The sequence below is a fragment of the Nipponia nippon genome, unplaced genomic scaffold, assembly GCF_047370975.1.
Source record: "Nipponia nippon isolate SJK-2023a ecotype South Korea unplaced genomic scaffold, ASM4737097v1 scaffold_1, whole genome shotgun sequence".
NCBI classification, from domain to species: Eukaryota; Metazoa; Chordata; class Aves; order Pelecaniformes; family Threskiornithidae; genus Nipponia; species Nipponia nippon.
In genome coordinates, this window is record NW_028262290.1 from 152,302,891 (window position 1) to 152,324,578 (window position 21,688).

The 21,688-nt window shown below is 41.6% G+C and overlaps 1 protein-coding gene across 15 annotated transcripts in view; it reads right to left on the reverse strand.

Annotated features, from left to right (window-relative positions):
• PARD3 (par-3 family cell polarity regulator) overlaps nt 1-21,688 on the reverse strand; it is a 467,913-nt gene that overhangs the window by 294,022 nt on the left and 152,203 nt on the right. For all 15 annotated transcript variants that reach the window (XM_087778504.1, XM_087778469.1, XM_087778511.1 and 12 more), the window contains exon 3: nt 14,900-15,080. In XM_087778504.1, coding sequence (XP_087634630.1) covers nt 14,900-15,080 — 181 coding nt within the window. The remainder of the gene's footprint in view (nt 1-14,899; nt 15,081-21,688) is intronic.

Genomic DNA, 21,688 nt, shown 5'->3' on the forward strand with positions numbered 1-21,688 from the left:
CAGGCATTCTTGCACAGCTTTCCTCACAGAATTTTATATCATCATCACTTTTGCGTTTTGTAATCATACTTAGCATTTATGTGGTGGCTTACATCTTTAACCTATTCTTCTTTCAAAAAACCCCCTACCTTACAGATGTCTTCTGCATTGAAGGTTCAACAACAAGCAGTCACGCCACAACAGCATGAAGTCCCTAATACAGCCAGAGATATAAGCTGTTTTTTCCTACTAAGTAAGTCAGACCACACTCGAAGCCATTGTTGCAAAATACAGTCTCAGGAATTTTTTGTGGTACAGCTACGCCAGCAGTTGGCCATGAAGTACGGTAAAGAGGAGAAATACTCTGGGAAGAAAAGGCTCAACATGTCCATTTTTTAGCTGAGCCAAAACAGTTCAGTTTCTGTTAAGGGGCCAAGAAAGTGTAAGAAGTTAACGCGGAATTTTTATCAGTCCCATTTTCCTGGGTGGCAGCTCAGTCACCAGCCGGTCCGCAGGAAAACAAGACCAGCCCAAACCATGGTGATGGAATCAGATGCTGTCCATCCTCCTTAGTCCGCACTAAAGAGAAACTGAATCAAAAAACAAATGCAAAAGGCCTTTAAAGCTAATTTTCTTCAAAAAAAAAACCAAACAAACAAAAAAACAAACCAAAAAAACAAAACCAAACCAAGACAAAAAAAAAAATCCACCAAAACCCCAGACTCTCCACGTACAATCAAAACAGGGTATAGATGAACGAGAAACCAGGTTGCTGGAGGGTTTGCAGGAGAAAAGGGTATTACAGCAGTATAGCTAGAGAAAGAAAGGCTATGGCATATGGGATGGGAAGACTACAGAACCATCTGGGATGGACACTGTAAACAGGGAGAGCGCGCGCAGCTGGAAAAACTGCACCAAAAAAGAAAATGTTAAGAAAACAAATACAGAAGAATGTTAAACGAGAAAAGCACAAGTCCAAGTATGCGAAGAATCATTTGCTACACACACTGCAGCACTACGGCGAGACTCCAAACAAGCCTCATAACTCAAATCCTGAAGACACCCTGTGATCATCCTGTCAAACACCTATATAAGCCCAGGTACACTCTGCAATAATGTCTGCATTTAGTCTTTTAACTTCTGTTGGAAACACAGAAAAATATTGACTTTAATTTCAAGACTTCAGGAGACAAGAGAATCCATCAAAGCCCCAGGACTGTCATTTTTAAAGCTCTGCAATTCAGTGAATGTCTTCTACGTCTGAGACATCCACAGTTTGTGTTTCAGGAAAGGTAATTCAAAATGTCATCACGCACTTATACAAATCTAAGATTACACACAATACCATTTTTCATTTTGTGATTAACACTTGAAAAATAACAAAAGTGTAATCATGTAGGAGTTCTTTTCATATTTTTAACCTTTTTTTACAGTTTCTGGCATGGACCAAGTCTCAGATGCTTCAGTTTTGCAAAGAGAAAGAAAGGGAGAGAGGGAGGGCAGCAGAAACCTCAGAAACCTACTCACTCCTCTTTCATAATCATACATCATTTATATGGCTCCTAGGGTAATTGTTTATATGGCAAAGTAACATCAACAAAACAGTTACGTATTTTTATCTGTCCCCAGGGAAGTAAGCATTCCCTGCCACTAGCTCCTCTTTTTTTTGTTGGTTTTTTTTTTGTTTTGTTTTGGGTTTTTTTTGGTTTTTTTTCCCCTTTTCTGATCCATGCTTCTTTGTTCTTTAATTCTTCACGCCTTCTCTTTTCCTTTCTCCCTCTGTTTCTGCTCACGGACTGATATGAAATGGTTGTCTCTTCTCTAAAATTTCCATGAGGCATCAAGTTAACCCAGCTGCACCGGGTTCTCAATCTGGAAGTCAGCAAATGGAAACAGAAGGAAGAAGCATCAAGTCACCAGCTAACCTTCTCTCGGCTTAAAGGCCTCGTCCCCATCACACATGCTGAGCATCTCACGTTCTGCAGCTTGATAACTACGGACAGAAAGCACAGAGCACACAAAGAGCCTTAATCAGCAGCCCTACCTTTGACACTTCCTCACTTTTCATTGTTAAAAATGGCCCTTCAGGTGTCATAAAGTAAATGACAGAAAAAATAAAAGGGAAAAAAATCAAGTAAGGAAACAGAACAAACGATTTATATTGCAGTGTTAAGTGAAGTAAGAAAATAGTTATTGCTAAAATGAAACAAATACATTTAATTTGGCTGGTCAAGGTGAAAATTAAACTCTGAATTAAGTACACGTATCCGTGAGTAAAAACTACCACCCATCTTGCTAAAACTATGACTTTAAGATCAAGAACTTTTTCCAAGGAAACACCATATTTTCTTTACATGTTACACATGCCACTCTCTGCAGTTCAAAAAAAAAAAGGTAGGAAAAGTGAAGAAAAAACACAAGTACAGCTTTCCTTACAAAAGCCACCACTTTTGATACAGTGTAAGATGCATGATTGGATTTAATTACTTACTGAATTCTACAAAACATGTGGTCAATGAAATGCCTTCCTCCCACAAAGGTCTGAAACCCTGTTCCTTCCAAGGAAATTCTAACTATGTACCAATCTTCTCTGCTTTCATACAGAAAATGCTGAAAATCTCTTGTCCTACAACTCAGGACATCTGCCAGATCTGTGAGGCATAAAGTAGAGAAAACACAACATTGATTCACAAGGACTCAGTGCCTGTTAAACACGATTGGATTTGCAGAAAAACCTTGAGAGCACACATACTCAGAAAATATTTAAAACATCTGGTGAAATCTGGATGAGGGGAGGGGGAAATACAAGCCTGTAACATAAGAACAAATTAAAATACTTCATTAAAAATATTTTTCACCCTTAGTAAAACATTCCGACTTGGAACAAGAAAAATGAAAATGAATGGAGCAAAACCCTAGCCCTGGGAGAATTCAGAAACTGAAGCTGGTACATGGCACATACAGCACAGCACAAATTGCTCAGTATGAGTGAAGCTGATGTACTGCCTTGAGGGTTTGAGGAGTAATTTAATATTCAATTCAGCCCGTAATAGGAATCCTATGCAAAGAATTCACATCCACAAAATCATTCTGGTAAAATGCAGAGTGAAGTAAGACTCCTAGAAGCTTGCTTATATACCATCAGTCACACCAGGTAAACAGCATATAAATATCGGTATTACAATATTACCCCCAACTCACAGCCATTGAGAACTTTAAGGAAATCGTAATATAAAAGCGCAAATGAGTTTAGCACATGCACGCACCGCGCTCCTCCTGGAGCTCACCCGCTGGGTGCATACCCGGGTGGCCATGTGCCGCAACGAGAAGAGTGCGGCGTCCGACCCCGGCAAAGCGCTACTGCCCTGAGCACCGCTCCCCTGCCCAGGGCCTGGGGCACGCTCCCGGGCACGGCCACCCCACGGCCCCCACAGCAAAGCCCCTGCCTGCACCCTCAGGAGTGCAACTGCTCACGCCCCGCTCCACCGAGGACACGGCTCAAGCGTGCGCTTTTTTGGTACTCTCATCTTCAATGGTTTTCTGGACTTGCTGCCACCACAACGTACTACTGCACAGACAAACTGCCAACAGACACACGCAATTTAGGATAAACCCTTCAGCTAACACAAGAAATATGCAGACCAAGCTGTAATAACCAAATATCTATACATATTCACAGCTGTAGTTTCACTGACGCTTTTTCACCCTTTGCTTTTTGGGAGCTAGGTTTTTAAACAGTCCAGTTTTCTCCTCTTTCCCTCCTTTACTGCTTACACACGGCTTCTTTTTCTCCTCCTGTGGATCCTGGGGACAGCCCTGCTCGCCGCAGAGCCGGCGCTCTGGCAGAGACCTTCTCCCCGAGCCTCCAGCTACACGTCCCGCACCTCTGGTCCCTGCCGAAGTGCAAACTACAAATACTAACTCAGTACCAGCAATAACTGCAAAGAGATTTCCCCCTACCCTTATGGGTGGATGAAATGAAAATACTTATTTCACTGTAATGTTACCTTTTGAGCAACATAGCAAAGAGCTATGGGAAAGCAGGATTACAAGACGACTTCGCCCACTTATGTTTTATTACTTCAAAGGTGAACTTACAACAGAGGTATTGTACATCTGCATGTACAATAGTCACAGAAATATTGCCCCTACTATGTCAAACTAGAGCAGTAACTTTATTCACTCACTAAATGGATATTTCTCATGGATAGATGTCATGCAGTTCACTTGAAAAAGCAGTTCCATAATTTTTTCACAGTGGCACTCCTAGTAAGCCCTTCATTTTTATTTATTTTTCCATGAGTCAAGAGCTTAACTAAAATTTTAAATAAAACATGAAGAGACTTCACTATGCAAGACCCTTCAGATGGAAATCATCATGAAAGTCAGGCAGTGCTTGACCTAAAATCCCTCTGTCATCTAATGAAGGTCTTAAACATCAGAGCTTAAAATGGGTTGGAACAGAAGAAGCTAATGTCATTTTTATATTTAGTGGAGAAAGCTTTCATATGCAGAAAACATTTCTAAGGTTTTGGTTCCAAAAAGCCAAAAGCAGAGAGATCAACAGAAGACTTATCAAAAATCATGGAAATAATTTGTGTGTTGTATAGGGCTGGTTAACAAGGCACGTGTGTCTCTTCATTCTCTAACTTATCAGAAACTGGTGAACATAATTTTATTCTTTTATAATGCACTAAAAATGAACGGCTAGCATTGCTTCAAATGTTATTTCATTTGAAACAGTCTCAGTAGTTGTTGCTCACCATTATTCTCTCTGCAAACCTGCAAAGGCATTTACTTTAATAGCCTGTATTCAAGGGATGGCTCCTTTCCCCGGCCTTCCATTCAGAGGCCAGCTACGTATACAGAGAGCCGCCTTCTTCCAAGCCCAGAGGGAGCCGGGATACCCTGAAGAGCGGTAAGGGCAGGATGGCCGTAACACCCGGACGCTGCACAGCACGCGAGGGAATGGGGTACAGAGGCACTCAACTGCAAACAGCAGTAAAGACAACTCAAGTCCTTCAGTGCTCATTAACGCCACGTCATGCTTGTTCCCCCAGATTTAGGCTGGCTTTTCAGTGCCGTGTGGCATGACCTGTTACGCTTCAAGGTCTGAGAATGCGTGGCAAGAAAAGGTACAGCTGCCTCTTTGCATAGGTTTACCCATATGGGAAAGTTACCACATAAGGCAACTAGATATCAGTGTCAGACCCAAGGCAGATGATGCTGTTGGTTTAACCATAAAATTTCATGGAAGTTTCTCAAACCCAATTTTACTCTGAAAAAAGCTAACATGGGACTATCTGCATTCGTGACATACTGTCTACGACCCAAATATACTTCCGAAGCATAATTATGGCTGTGTAGGATCTTCCTGGGGCCATGTAAAATTGCTCTGGGGGTCAAACTGAGAAGCCATTGACTTTGTAAAATACCACTTAGCGTTTCTCTTCCAAATATACAAATGACCATTTTTAAGGCAACAAAGGCAACATCCTACTTCATTTAAAAAAAAAAAAAATAAAAAAAAGATCTTTCAAATAAAAATTTACTTTTACAGTGTGAGGTAAATCACATGCAGAATGGGATCCACTGGCAGCTGTTTCAGAACTGGTCACCTCTGTTTCTCTCTCATCAATGGAGACTAGCCAGTGCAGCTAGTCTAGGCTATACTCCATCTCATCCTGAAGTAAGCTGTAAAACAGGTCAGATGAGCTCACCCTAAGAGTGTCCATTCCTCTCCAGGAATGAGAAACTGGGCTGCCTCAAATATTTAGCTCAGATGCAGAACCTTAAGTCTGTTGATATTAACCTCATCCGTTCTGTCTGCTTTGAATCAGCTGTTGCCCAGCAATTGCCAAAAGAGTCCCAATTTTTCTTCCAGTTGCAAACAGTGCTGTACAGAGAGCAGAATCAAATCCAGCCCTCTGGGACAAGGTTTTAATGGTTGATCAAAGTTTGCTTTGAGAAGCCTAGTCCCCGACTCATGTGCACAATTTCCAGGAGCTAACACAATAGCTTGGCATTGCTGTCTCTGTACAGCCCTTTACCGTATGCATGCAAGTAGTAGTACAAATATTTTATCTTAACCTAAGCACCACTTTTTGCTTTTGTTTGTAAACCCACATGGTCCCCAACTCCCTTCCCACATATACAATCACTTCCAGTTTCTATAAATCCAAAAATGTTGACAGAATTAATTACCTAAATCCATAACAGAGGCAAGAAACACAGACCTGGAACACAGCCCGAGTTCCCGTCCACCTCCAGTCCCAAACAGCCGAGCTCTGGCATCAGCCTGGGTGGTGAAAGCCACCCCAGCGAGGTGCCACTGTGTCACAAAGCGGGACCCCGTCTGCCCCCGCAGTGTCACAGAGCGGGAGACAAGGGGGCCCTGCCCGCAGACCGGTGGGGGACACTGAGCTGCGCTGAGCTGTGCCGTGCCGGCAGGAGAGCAGGCGCTGGGCTCGTGCCTCGTCTCAGCTCAGACCGGGATCATGGGCTAAAGCTGAGCTCGTCACCTCCGTGGCATCCACTGCTACTGGGGGCCAAAATCGCTGGAGGAAAGTTCTTCTAAATATATATGCTTGATTCTCACCCTAAATGCTTAATCTGCCCCTAACATGAACCCACAGCATTTCTGAAGACGGAGCTCATCTTACTTAGGCAATTCATTTAAGATTTACAAGAAGAGATGGGTGGGAGAAAGAACACATTTTATCCTTTTAAAAGTATGAAATAAGGTAATAAATTAATGGAAAGTTATTTCTCATCCACCTCTTTATTTCTGTATCATCTTTCAGTCCTTTTCACTGCATGAGAGAGTAAATAAAAAACAAACTAAAAAACAAGCCTATTCAACTAGCAGCCATCTGTCCCTGTTTCTTCCCCCTCAAAAGAACATGTCAAAAGACACAGAATTTAAAGCAAGCTTTTCCCAGTAATCACCAAAAGAGATGGTCTATGTCCAAAACACATCCCCATCTGAAAAAAGAGTGTGTGAGTTCACGTGCTACAAATGCCATAAAGAAGGGAGCAAGAAGATCCCTTGTGAATTAAGAACAAAAGCAAGCAACAATTCTCTCACTGAAACACAAGTTTAGCCTAATTAAGGATATACTGTAAGTATAATATCTTAGAGCCTTGGGCTTGTGGTAAAAAATATCCACATCCTTCTTTGTTTGGGGGGAGGGTGGGGGGCATGCACTAGCTGTTGCAGTGAACACAGGGTAACCCTGCAGACAGCATGGCACAGAGCTCGCAGCATCACACCACCTTTCACTAGCCCTACAACACCCTTTCCCTAACATCATCCCGCTTACGACCGCATCAATAATTAAGTACATTTGACAAACTCTGCATCCTCTCCTGTTGGCAAATTGTCTGCGAGTAATTTATGTAAGTAGTCAACCCCCCCAGAGACCAATGCTGTTGCCTCAAAGCAAAGCAAAATGCGACCAGGGTACCAGTTACTCTTGTGGATTGGTGGTTCTGGATATTAAGGATGCCTTGAAGCATACTGTTTTATCACATTCCAGAATAAGTACCTATAAATACTGCATGAGGTTTTTAGAAACTGTTGGATAAAAAAAAAAAGGATAATATGTACACATGCCTCCATAAAGTAAAAAATTTCACAGGGTGGTTGTCTGTATCATGAAAAGGCATTCCCTCCTCATTTCAGATTCATGTTCCTTTGCTTTCACTGTGCTCCTTCTTGTTTGCTTACAATGAAATAACAAGAAATAGAAGAGTAATCAAGAAATTATCTATAGAAAGAGTTACTACACTTATTGATACGTGTGTGATGAACACTCTTTCAATAAACTAATAGCTTTATCACAATGGGATTAAAACCATGATACCACAATACAATGGACTTGTGCAGCTACACTGTAATGTTTGATTGGATAAAATGGCATAACAGTTTTGTATACATAAAAATACAGTTCCCTTAAGGAAAAAGTTACCTTTCATTTAAAGAAGAGGAAAATAAAACCCAGCAACACCATCACCACCACACAAGCATATCGAAACATTCTCAGAATACAGCTGTGATTTCCATAATAGCTTCTTGTTCAAGTGATCATTAAATCTATTTAAGATGTCAAATTTAGACTAATATCCAAACCTGACTTATTAAACTATTCAAATTCAATACTTCACATCTTCATAACCCTTTCTTATTATCTCTCTTGTACTACATTCTGTACGTACGGTACAAAATACCACTAGGTATCAGAAACAATACCGTATTTTTATTACTCCCCATTATCAGTACTCGAAGACAGAAGCCCTCGCAATATGCAATGACATTTTGAAATGCCCCATGATTACTTAGGTTTCCTCTAGAGAATCCAGTAAGTTCTAAAATTCTTTACTTTATTGGTTTCAGGGATTTTTTAATCCTACTAGAAGCTACAGTATTTTGCTTGATGGTATACTGAGAAGACTGAAGATATTAAAGGTTAATTTAGAAACTTAAGCAGTTTAAAATCCATTTGTTTTTACAAACGTGTCACGGCCTCATCAAAAACACATGGTTTTTAAACTGCTCAACAATCCCAAATTAACAGCAGAGCACTATGCGTGGAGAAAACACCAACTGGAGATCACTCAAGTCAGAACTGTGCTGTAGAAAGAACAAATTTAGCCTCATGGAAGAAAGCAGCACCTGGTACTGATTTTTTGATTCAATAACTCTGGCTTTAAAACAATCACATCCTTAGTAGAGCTACAGGGATAAATGCAATAAGAATTCCTGAATGGCGAGAGCACCAGAAGGTGAGGAAACAGACTTTGCTAAATCTTCTCCTCAGACTCCGATGCATGAGAAACCTTCCTTATTCAGCTGCCAATAGCTTGGTGTAAGCCTCAAGTTTGAGGTTCTTTTCGTATTATCCGACATGGTAAAGGAAACATCTGAGAACCTGGCAAGGACGTAAAAGTGGGAACGATGGTTAGGAAATTTTTTGGAATTCATTCCCGGAACTGCACTGGAACAACAGGCACCTGAACACCGGCTGGTCACCAATGAAGGCTCCTGACCAAGGAGACTCACTGTGGGAAGCTGACCTGACCCAAAGCTCGGTGAAGCTAGTGGAAAACCTCCCACTGACTTTAGCAAGCGTTGCCTGTAAAGCCATAATCTTTCGTTATAAATGTGGATGACTTTCTCTACATTTTGTAAGCAGCTATTTAACCCTAGAGATAACTCCATCTGATAAAGCTCCAAACATCTGTTTTTTGATGAACTCATCTTTCTCTTCCTCCCTCTTCTAATCTCTTGCTTCCTTAGTTCTTCAACACTTGAAAATGACTTTATTTCCATATATAAAGCTGACTCACAGTTGAATAAGGAGTCAAAGAGATAGAAACAAGAATGAAAAAGTTTCTAATGGCCATATGTGGGAGTGCTGAAACCATCCTCATTTTTGAAACCAGAACAAATATGAACTCACCTCTGCAGTTCTTTGCCAACATCCTAACATGCAGTGCTCCAAACCTTTAAACAAAGGTACTTACAAATATTAACAAATTAATTCTCAGAATATGCATTTGGGACTCTAGATAAATACTTGTATCAAATCAGTGAAGTGCCATATTTAAAACAGCAATTTTAAAGTACTTGAAATTCACATACTTATTTATGTGCTCACACCTTTAACTGGTTTGCTTAGTATTGGATTTTTTGAACACTCAAATTGTGAGATGCTAAGAAGAGACACACATATTTACAATAGACGCAAGAAGTGGTTACCAAACAACCCAATGGCTTAACCAGGAACAGGACAGATCTGCCACCACCAGCCGGTTGCCTCCTGCCTTACAGCACAGCGCCCAGCACCACTCAGCAACGCGCAGAACACACCTCTGAACCATTCCCACAGACTTGCTTGTTACATGAGGTGTAAAAACGTTTTTTTAGGCCTACAGGTTACCAAAAATGGCTTTTCCCCAGGAAATACCAACTGCCCTTCTCTCAGCAGACATGGAGAACGAGAAAAAAATCAATACATTTGAAGACTTGGATCCTATCACTTTTTATCTTTTCTTAACGAAATAAACCAGTCCTTCCAATGCTTGGTCCTAGTCTCCAGAGCATTTTACTCTTGTTGCTCTCTTCCAGCTCTCTGTGACTTGTTTACAATTTCTCCAAGTCTGGCACCACAACTGGTCACTTCAGCTAAAGTCTTCCTGCTCTCAACTACTTTGGTGAGCCCACAACAGCATTTGCCTTTGATCCTTTGATGGAAGAGCACAGTGCCCAGCCAGATGCACTATAATAATGCACTATAATGCCCAGATCCTTCTGGCAGTACTGTGTAGTTAGCTGTTCGCTAGTATTGCCTTGCAAATTATTTTTTTCTTTCCAGATGCAGTGACTGTGCACATCTTACTGATTTCAAAACAGTTCAAAAGTGTATGAAGTGAATGCTGTACTGAAACCTTGACATCCTAAGTGCTTGAAACTCCATCTTAGCTTTTTATGCAATACTCTATATTTCAGTTCAGATTTATTAAAATACTGAACAGTCCTTAACCTAAGAGAGCACTCAGGGACTATACTTGATACATCCTACTAATTTGCCAGTGAACTACTAAAAACTACTTTGAGGGCACAGAGATATCCACAAATTCAAAGGCAAGCAATGTCATGAACTTTAATATTTCAAAAAATTCACAGTGAAAGTCTGCATGCATGCTCTTACCGGTGAGGAATAAACTTGTGCTTATTGCAGGTAAGAACACACGTGCACACAGGGAACCTTACAGCAACAGCCATGCTGCTGGGTAAACAAAGATGTGAAGCTGCAGCAAGTTCTTTTCTCCTCTGCACTTTTAGTACATCTTCACAGACAGTTGTGCACTCCCTTCATAATATTCTCATTTCGACCCTTTTTTCCCCCCTTAGGCTGCTTCTGTGACCAGAATATGAAACCGATGCTGAGAGTCCTACTGAAATATATGATCATCATCATTATCACTTGAGCCAATACATCACTGGAGTGCCCTATTTTCAGCCAGTTCTTAGTAATTTCTTGGACTCCTCTGGACAGCGTTTTGGGGAGATGTTCCCCCTCCAGCCTTTAGGAGAATCTTACAATTACCCCATATCTCATTTTTATGGAACTGACATACCTACCAAAGACATCCTGAAAACAAAAGCAGCAGGCTTGTAAAAGGCATGGTCAGCTTATCTGTGTCACACCGGCACAAACTAGTATGATACTGAACCATGCTGGGAATCTGCACATGCACAACATGCTTGCACAACTGTCTGCTAAACATTTCACTATGAACATCATTTGCTTTTACAAATAATAGCTTCAAGAAGCAAACACTTTAATTTTATTAACTGTTTGGAGTCACAGAATTACACGGTAACTTTGGAGATTGGACAAGATCTCTGGAGGACATTTGGTCCAACCCCTCCACACAAAACAGAACCAGGTTGCCCAGGGCCATGTTCAGTCAAGTTCTGTCCATCTCCAAGGACGGAGATGCCACAACTTCTCTGAGCAGCCTGTTTCACTCTTGAGGTGAAAATTGTTTTCCTAATATCTAATGGCGTTTTCCTTGTTGCAACTTGTGTTTGTTGCCTCCAGCAATAATGTGCCCATGTGAGAAGCGTGTGGCTTCATCTTCTTGATACCCTCCCATTAAACAGCTAAAGAAAGAAAGAAAGAAAGATCTCCTAGTCCCCTTACTCGTCTCTACTTTGGGCCCGGAGGAAAAAAAAAAAAGGGGGGGGGGGGGGGGGCGGGGGGAAATCAGTCCTCTAAACCTCTCTTAATATATTTTCAAAACAATGCTATATATTAAAAAGGTTTTTTAACTGTAACTGCTGAAACATTCAGAGAGACTTGTAACATATAATCACAGCAAGACCAAGAACAAAGACCACCCTTGGTTATTTAACAGAGCTAAATAACTTAAAAGGAAAACTAGACAGAGAGCTGACCCTTTTCACAATATCTCATGTCGCTGGAAAGGGATTTTATTTACAATATTTAAATGCAGTACTGTGAAACAAACAACTTGGTTCACAGGCAGTGCACCCACTGCTGAACTGTCACTGCCTGACATCCTGTCTTATCTGCCAAATTGCTCATTAGGTTTGGCAATTTTCACCTGCGCCTCCAGTTTATATTTCAGCAGGGAATAAACATCAGTCTGCTTTAACAATCTTCTGCAGTGAGCTTCCAACATCTTCTCAGAAAGCACGCAGGCACACACAAAAAACGCCTTGTCTAGTGCATGCTTAGAAAAAAAATACAGCTCAACTGATGAAATATAACAAGAGGAAGTTTAACGTGGGTAACAGAAAAGCAGTAAAAGAGAAAGAGCTAGATAAGAAACATAAATAAATCAACTGCTTCTATCGATGAATTGTGTTTTCACGTTGCAAAACAACACAGGGGGTATAGGCCAGCCCCGTTTTTGTTTCCACATTTAGATGGAAAGATTCAATTTGACACAACCCCCCTATGTGCAAAGTGTTTGTGCATGGGAAAAGAGGGAATCCAGATGAATATTACTTTTCCAGCTGGACCTGATCTAGCTAACCTTTCCCTTGCTGAGAGAGGAGTGATTGCGTGATCTATAAACAAACAAAAGGGGTAGCATGGCAACCAGAACAAAGAGATGAAAATCTCAGCAGGCCCTTAAGCCCCAGCCTCACACGCTGAGATGCTGCCTCGGAACGGAGACCGCCCCGCACCCCTTGGGCGCAGGTGAGCAGCAGCAGAATGGCACAAAGCTACGCTTCTGCGAGCAAACTGCTGAGAAACAGAGCCCAGCTCGCGAGCAAAAAGCACCAGAGATGTAAAACAAAACGTCTAAAATGCTATAAACCAATTTCAGATGGAATACTGTTTTTCATTTGTTAGAAGTAAAATATTCACCGCCAACCCTGCAATTAGCTAGAAAATTACAATAATTACAGCAATTTTGTATCCCATCTCCAATCCAATTAATAGATATATGACCTTGTCAACATGTAATAATCAGGATCTGCATCTACCACAAAACTGGATGGGTTTTATTTGCTGAATAGAACTTACACAGTAAGAAGATAATTATTTGAAATACTGAGAATACCATTTGTATGCTATGCTTCACTTCACAAGTTGTAAAAGAAATACAATAGGGATATTATTTCCATTTTCAATGTATATTTAAATGAAATTCTTGAAATAGGTATGTTTAATATGGAATATTATTACTGGACTGGGATTCTAAGCCCGTGGTTTGGGACATTTAGAAACAAAATATATCTAATTGTCAACATAAAAAAAAAAAAAGGAGTTAGCTCGCCAGGAGAACATCTCTGATTTGTGATAACATATTTATGACAAATTGTTTCACCCATTTTATTTTTGCATGCTTTTATAAACAGTGTCAAAAGAGCTATAATTCTTACCAAGAGTTTTAAAAGTTGTCTGCATTTCTATAGACCTTTGCATTGTAGGGTCTCAAAGCACTTTTTGGTCATTTCAGCAATCAGTGAACTAGCTAAGTATTCCATCCATTTTCCAGAATGACACTGAAGATAAGTGAGCTGTCCAATATATCACTGAATTTTATCTGCGCTGTATGATTTTGATGCACTAACACCAATGTACTGTATAATACACCAGATAATCACACTAAAGAGAAAATGTGTATGTATTTTTCTGCTCTAATCACCCCCTCCCCCAGTTGAGAACCCAGGAGGACAGATTTTTGGCTTATGCATGGAAATGAGATATGTATTTAGCAGTGGCATACCCTAGTGACAGCAAAACAGAAGGTCCTGAAATTCTAGGATATTTCTTTATTCTGCCATTAATCCTTTCCCTAATTTAATTCTGGGTTATAATGAAGCATAGTTATAGCTTGAAAAGATACACGTTCAGGTCTATGTAACCTGATTGTTAAATGTTGTTCCTTTAATTTTACGGAAAACACTCTGGTACAAAACCCCTCAAACTTAATAGAGAGTTGTAACTTTTCCATTTGCATTTTACCTGATTACTTAAACACAGATTTTATCCATTAAAAGAACACCTACAGAAAAGTAATCTCTTGGGAATTACAAATAGTTGTTTAAAACGCTGTATCTGTAAAATATCAGAGGAGTGACTGATACTGACTTCTGCCAAGAATTTTCTGGAATGGAGTCACTACTTCAAATGTTCAGTGAACAAAATGATAAATACTACAAGTAAGAGGGGCACAATGCTTTATCCATCGTTGTCTTGTTTGCACAGTACTTTTAACAACAGTGAAAATTACGTAGTAAATTTCCTTCGGCGATTTTTCTTCTTAATAAGCTGAAATATTCCAAGATCCCGCCTGAGCAAGAACTGTGATATATAATTCCTACTTCATGATTTTGCAACGAATCTTCCCCATTTTGAAATAAACAAAATAAAGGGATGTTCCTGGCTTTGTTTTCTGTTTTTTAAAGAAGTGTATTTTTGTAACACAGTAAATGCACTTATCAGCAGGTGTTTTTACAGAAAGGTGACAAGCATAACCTAGCAACATTGACAGGTTCAGTAGAAAGTGCTCCTACCTTTAGTTTCTTTTTACCCTTTTCTTCATTAAATTGAATAAAACTGGCAAACCGAGAATTACACCGTGCAGCAACTGCATTTGGAAACTTTGCTGTGATTTTCAGTGTGAGAACAATTTTAAACTGGCAGCACAGAAAGAGCTTATTGCTCCTAAAAGCAGTTTATAAATAATTTATTAAAACAGAAAGGTTTGTTTACTTGCATGCAACAAGCATTTACGCAGTTTCTCAATTTTGATCAGCTTTCGATAAGGACAGATAATGAATCATATTCCCAGCAGCAGGAATGGATAACAGCACTTGGCATCCTCGTAAATTAAGATGAAACACATTGAGATACCGAGAACATTTACTTACTTGCACGAAGGACTGAAGGGGTGACCTCAATTTCACTTGTTGCTTGGTAAGGCTGAAAGGCCGATGCTGCGTTGGAGCCAAGCTCACTGCCAAAAATCTCCGGGCTTTGCGTGCCTGTCGAGCTGGCGCTGGTGCCATCACCTCCATGGTGTGGATCTTGCTCATCAAACACGGCTACGAGCTGCAAATGACAATTTAGTCTACTGTTAAAAAAAAAAAACAAACTTTCAGCAATATCAGAGTGCCATTGTAGCTCGGCATTTCATCATTTCTTCCTACCAAAGAGCAAGAAACGTCTATCAGCAGCCTCAGATCAATGCCTAGATCACAACATCATCAGCCCAAGGAAAGGCAGCCATTAATTGGATAGTACAAAGGGTCAACAGCTCTGATGGGACACGAAACCCATCACTGCAAGCTGCAGAGTGAACGGCACCAAGTCAGGAAAGGAACGGTCGCCCCTTCCCTGACAAACCACTACTTACCCAGCAATGCGGAAAACTATCCAAGTGCCAATCGATGCCTGTGCACTGGAATTTACACCCGTGTTTTGATACCTTTATATGCATCATTACTACAAAGTCAAATCATGAGCAAAACCACATTTTTATTCTATAAAAACATACAATAAGCAATTATGTTAATACATATTGAAAGCTACAGACAAAATCCAAAGCCACCTGAAAGTGTTATAACCACTACAAGTTATCATCTATTAATCTGAAACCTATTAATCTATTAATATGATTTAAGTTGTGGGCTTCCCATGCAAAATTTCTTTCATCAAATTTACAGAGATACTTCCATGTTTGTTTGCAATCAGCTTCTCCAAGACAAGCCTAAGAACTCAAGCCCACTTTGAAACTTAGCCAAGTCACTAATTTAATAAAGATTTACTAAATCTGTGTTCACCATTGCAAGAGAAATAGGAAAAACATCACGGTGTTTTTCGGTAAATCTGAGATATTTTTTCCACTGTAAATGAATGCTTTTATTTGAAACAAGTAATTTATCCCAATTTTTCTTTGGTGACCTACTGAAAGAGGAAAGGCCAGTTCTTATACACATTTAATTTTAGAACTTAATTTTCAAGCTGGGTAAAAAAGTTTTATGGATAACAGCATTCTGCAGCCTATAATAAATTAATCTATAATGTAATATTTGAAAGACATTTCCAAGAAAGCATTGCATTCTTTTTTCCAAATTGGTCAGGTAAATGAAGCAAATCAACTTAAACCTACGCTGATCTCTGCAAATTGTTTATTTTGTTAGAACAACACTTAAGGCTTTGTATAACCTAAAGGAATCAGAGGTCATTTTCTCTTTTCTTTCTTCTCCCCTTTTTTTTTTTTAAAGTGGATTTAACATCATCTCATCCTACAGATTTTAATATTAGTCCCTTTACTCAAATCTAACTTACATAAACATCAGTTAAAAAAAAAAAAAAACCTGCAACTGTAAGCCCAAGCAGAAACCATTTGGGAATTCAGCTTTTGAAAGTACTTTCAGGCATTAACTTTTTTTTTAACAAGTAGTTTTGAAATTGCAGAGAGTAGCAAACTTCTGCCAATAATTCTGTATCTAATGCAAATTTAGGCTCTGGCATGCATAAAACAGAAAGAATGAATTGAGAATGGGTAAAAAGTCCATGGTCTCTCCAGTGCTATTTGAAAGGCAGGGAGCAGAAGGAAAACCAGGCTGCAGCTGCAGACAGCTAGAACATGTTTTTAACATACAATTCATCGTTTTATGCTTGAGAAATCTACACATAAGATAGCAACAAAGGAGATGTGACAACACCTAAAACGTCAGTAGCTCAAGAGTATTGGAAATTTAATTTTCTAACACATTGTGAAATACCAATGCTTATATAAATTGAAGCATATTTCTCACAAGAAGCACACTTTACTCATAACGCTTTTACTATCTGTTTTATAACAAGATAATTACCAACCTCCAGCAACTGAAAATAAATTAATCCACAAGTGAAGATGTGTAAGGTGTTAGAACAAAACACAAACGATGCATTTAAGAATTCTAGGCATGAAATATCAAGTCTTTTTCTCCTTTGGATGGCATGTATCAAGATAAATCCCCAAATTACATTCTGCTCCTTTGAGGCTGATTGAAAAATATCGCTCAATGCATGCCGCTGCAATTATTTTACATGTATGTATGTAAAAAGGTACATGCATATAAATTTCTGTATGTGTACGTTCTACTGTAACCAGCCTCCAGCTTTTTGTCTATTCCAGACAGTCTACAACCTATGACTTCAGAACATCGAAAAACGAATGTTTCTCATTTCAAGCTTAGCTTTTGATCTTATGTATTTTCACAGGTTATTTCCCATTTTGACAGCATCAAACCTTCAAAAGGCTTCAGCTCCATTAAAAAGCATACCAAGTTGTAACAGTTTTCCACACAACATGTGAAGAAACACAAGCCATGTTAGTCTTCTCCAAATCTAATTAGTGTTACATTTTATTCTACAGTAGCGGCTTATAATTCAATCTAGGTTTGCAGCAGCTCTGCTATGCTAGTTAGGAAGTTCATTGTAAAACAGCGTTACAAAGGTACATCCATTCCTCATAATGAGCTAGAAACTCTTCAGGACTGGAAGACTTAATGTCAATGGACAGTGTTGGATCTTGATTTCCAGAGCTTGGCATGCCACTCTGCAGATGACAGTGAGCTCACAGGAAACAAAGAGAGCCGAAACATAGAATTATAGAATTGTTTAGGTTGGAAAAGACCTTGAAGATCATCAAGTCCAACCATTAACCTAACACTGCCAAGTCCACCACTAAACCATGTCCCTAAGCACCACATCTATCCATTCTTTAAATACCTCTAGGGATGGGGACTCAACCACTTCCCTGGGCAGCCTGTTCCAACGCCTGACTACCCCTTCAGTGAAGAAGTTTTTCCTAGTATCCAACCTAAACTTCCCCTGGCGCAGCTTGAGGCCGTTTCCTCTCGTCCTATAGCTTGTTACTGGGGAGAAGAGACCGACCCCCACCTCGCTACAACCTCCTGTCAGGTAGTTGTAGAGAGCAATAAGGTCTCCCCTCAGCCTCCTCTTCTCCAGGCTAAACAACCCCAGCTCCCTCAGCCGCTCCCCATAAGACTTGTTCTCTCGACCCTTCACCAGCTTCGTTGCCCTCCTCTGGACACGCTCCAGCACCTCCATGTCCTTCTTGTAGTGAGGGGCCCAACACTGAACACCGTACTCGAGGTGCGGCCTCACCAGTGCCGAGTATGGGGGGGATGATCACTTGTCTAGTCCTGCTGGCCACACTATTCCTGATACAAGCCAGGATGCTACTGGCCTTCTTGGCCACCTGAGCGCACTGCCGGCTCGTATTCAGATGGCTGTCGACCAACACCCCCAGGTCCTTTCCTGCCAGACAGCTCTCCAGCCACTCCTCCCCAAGCCTGTAGCACTGCATGGGGTTGTTGTGACCCAAGTGCCGGACCCGCCACTGAGCGTTGCTGAACCTCATGCAATTGGCCTCAGCCCATCGATCCAGCCTGTCCAGACGCCTCTGCAGAGCCTTCCTACCCTCCAGCAGATCAACATTCCCACCCAACTTGGTGTCGTCTGCAAACTTACTGAGGGTGCACTCGATCCCCTCGTCCAGATCATTGATAAAGATATTAAACAGAACTGACCCCACTACTGAGCCCTGGGGAACACCACTTGCGACTGGCCGACAACTGGAATCAACTCCATTCACCACAACTCTTTGGGCCCGGCCGTCCAGCCGGTTTTTTAGCCAGTGAAGAGTACACCCATCCAAGCCACGAGCAGCCAGTTTCTCCAGGAGAATGCTGTGAGAATGCTGACAAAGGCTTTACTAACGTCTAGGTAGACAACATCCACAGCCTTTCCCTCATCCCCTAAGTGGGTCACCTTATCATAGAAGGAGATCAGGTTGGTCAAGCAGGACCTGCCTTCCATAAACCCCTGCTGACTGGGGCTGATCCCCTGGTTGTCCTGTACATGCTGTGTAATAGCACTCAGGATGATCTGCTCCATAACCTTCCCCAGGACAGAGGGCAGGCTGACAGGCCTGTAGTTCCCCAGATCCTCCTTCTGGCCCTTCTTGTAGATGGGCAACACATTTGCTAACTTCCAGTCAACTGGGACCTCCCCAGTTAGCCAGGACTGCTGATAGATGATGGAAAGTGGCTTGATGAGCAAGCTCCCTCAGTATCCTTGGGTAGATCCCATCCGGCCCCATAAACTTGCGTGTGTCTATGTGGTGTAGCAGGTCGCTAGCCATTTCTCCTTGGATTTTAGGGACTTCATTCTGCTCCTTGTCCATGTCTGGGTAGGCAGAGAACAACTGGTCTTACTGTTAAAGACTGAGGCAAAGAAGGCATTAAGTACCTCAGCCTTTTCCTCATCCTCTGTCACTATGTTTCCCCCCACATCCAATAAAAGATGGAGATTCTCCTTAGCTGTCCTTTTATTGCTAATGTATTTATAGAAACATTTTTTGTTGCCTTTTACGGCAGTAGCCAGATTAAGTTCTAGCTGGGCTTTGGCCCTTCTAATCTTCTCCCTCTCTAATCTCTCCCAAGATGGCCTCCAACCATCACATCACCCACCAGTCCTTCTCTGCTCACAAACACCACGTCCAGCAGGGTGCCTTCCCTAGCTGGCCCCCTCAGGAAGTTATCTTCCGCACACTCCAGGAGCCTCCTAGACTGTTTCCTTTCTGCTGTATTGTATTTCCAGCAGACATCTGGTAAGTTGAAGTCCCCCACAAGAACAATAGCTAGCAATTGTTAGACTTCTCCCAGCTGCTTACAGAATATTTCATCTGCCTCTTCATCCTGGTTGGGTGGTCTGTAAGACTCCCACCATGATATCTGTCTTGTTGGCCTTCTCCCTGATTCTTACCCATAAACACTCAACCCTATTATCACCATCATTAAGCTTTAGACAATCAAAACACTCCCTAACATACAGGGCTACCCTACCACCTCTGCTCCCTTGCCTCTCCCCCTTCTGAAGAGTTTGTAGCCATCCATTGCAGCACTCCAGTTGTGTGAGCCATCCCACTATGTTTCTGTGATGGCAGCTATACCACAGTTTTCCTGCTGGACAATGGCTTCCAACTCCTCCTGTTTGTTGCCCATGCTGCATGTATTGGTGTAGATGCACTTCACTTGGGCTATTGATCCCACCACCTTTTGGGGGGAGAAGCCCTAATTCCTACATAACCATTGTCAGGCACTTCCATCGTTTCTAACACATCAATAACGCTTGTGTCTTTGCTGCTGCATGGCTCTCCATGCCCTACCTCCACTGAGATGGCAGACCGAAGGACCTTGCTAGCACACCGTCCTTCAAACACTGGCGTGCTGCCTCCAGGCTTATCTCTGGCAAGCTGGGTTTTATCCCTTTCCCCCTTCCAATCTAGTTTAAAGCTCTTTCAATGAGCCCTGCTAGCTCCTGGGCAAAGATGCTTTTGCCCCTTTGAGACAGGTGTACCACATCTGTTGCCAGCAGGCCTGGTGCCATGTAAACTGACCCATGATCAAAAAACCAAAAATTCTGCCAGTGATACCAGGCAGGTTGATCTGCTGGCTTTTCCTGTGTCTTCCCTCATCATCCCCTGCAACTGGAAGGATAGAGGAGAACACTGCTTGTGCTCCTGATCCCTTAACCAGTCGTCCCAAGGCCCTGAAGTCTCTCTTGATTGCCCTCAGACTTCTAGTTGCAACTTCATCACTGCCTACCTGAAGAATCAAAAATGGATAGTAACCTGAGGGCCGTACCAGGGTAGGAAGCTTTCTCTTCACATCTTTAACCCGGGCCCCAGGGAGGCAGCAGACTTCCCTGAGAAGTGGGTCTGGTCTGCATATTGGGCCTTCTGTTCCCTTCAGAAGGGAGTCTCCTATGACAATGACCCATCTTTTCTTCTTTATGGAAGCAGTTTTGACACAGGGCGTAGGCCGACAACCTCAGCGACACCTCCAAGCTAGATGAACCATCGTCCTCGTTATTGTTCGGTTCCACTTGCAGAGCCTCATGCAAGGGCACCTGGGAAGGTGGGGCAGTCACGGAGGAGATGCGCTTGCTGCACCAGGCAGTAACTTGTCGCCATTGCCCCCTATCCCTCAAGTCACTGTGTTCAGCCAGGCAGAGAGAGGGTAGGGAATCCTCCGTATCGTGCATCCTCTCTGCCTGTTGGGCCTGTCTGAGGGAAGGCAGGGTGCGAGTACATCTTCCGCTGTATTCTGATATGAAGCATTCATTTCCGATTTCTCCAACACATTTTATTTTAATCAAGGGAAATTCTTTGAGGAAAGGAATTACACACTTTTGTGCCCCTGGAAGCCCAGAAATCACACCTCGACAACCATCTTTGCAGGAACAAGAAACAAAACAAAACACATAGGAAGAGACACCTTACAGCTACTTAGAGGGAAGCCACACAAGTAGGTCACTAGGCCTACAAAGAATCCTTTACAGCGGGAATCCACAGCAATAAACACTGCTCTATGTCAGGGGAAAAAATGGCCTCTCAGCAAGATGCCAGTCACGTTTAAAGGCCAAAGATATGTTTTTCATTTGGCAAAGCATGGAACACAGATTACTAGACCAGCTTTTATCAGCCTTAAAGTCAATGGTAAACCTACAGTATTTTGATATCAGATTTACAACGAGAGCAGAAACCAAAGATTACTATCTTTTCTGGAAACAACAGCATCTTTACTGTAGGGAGACTGCTTCCATGTTGACTTTTTTTTTTTTTAAATAAGAAATGCATG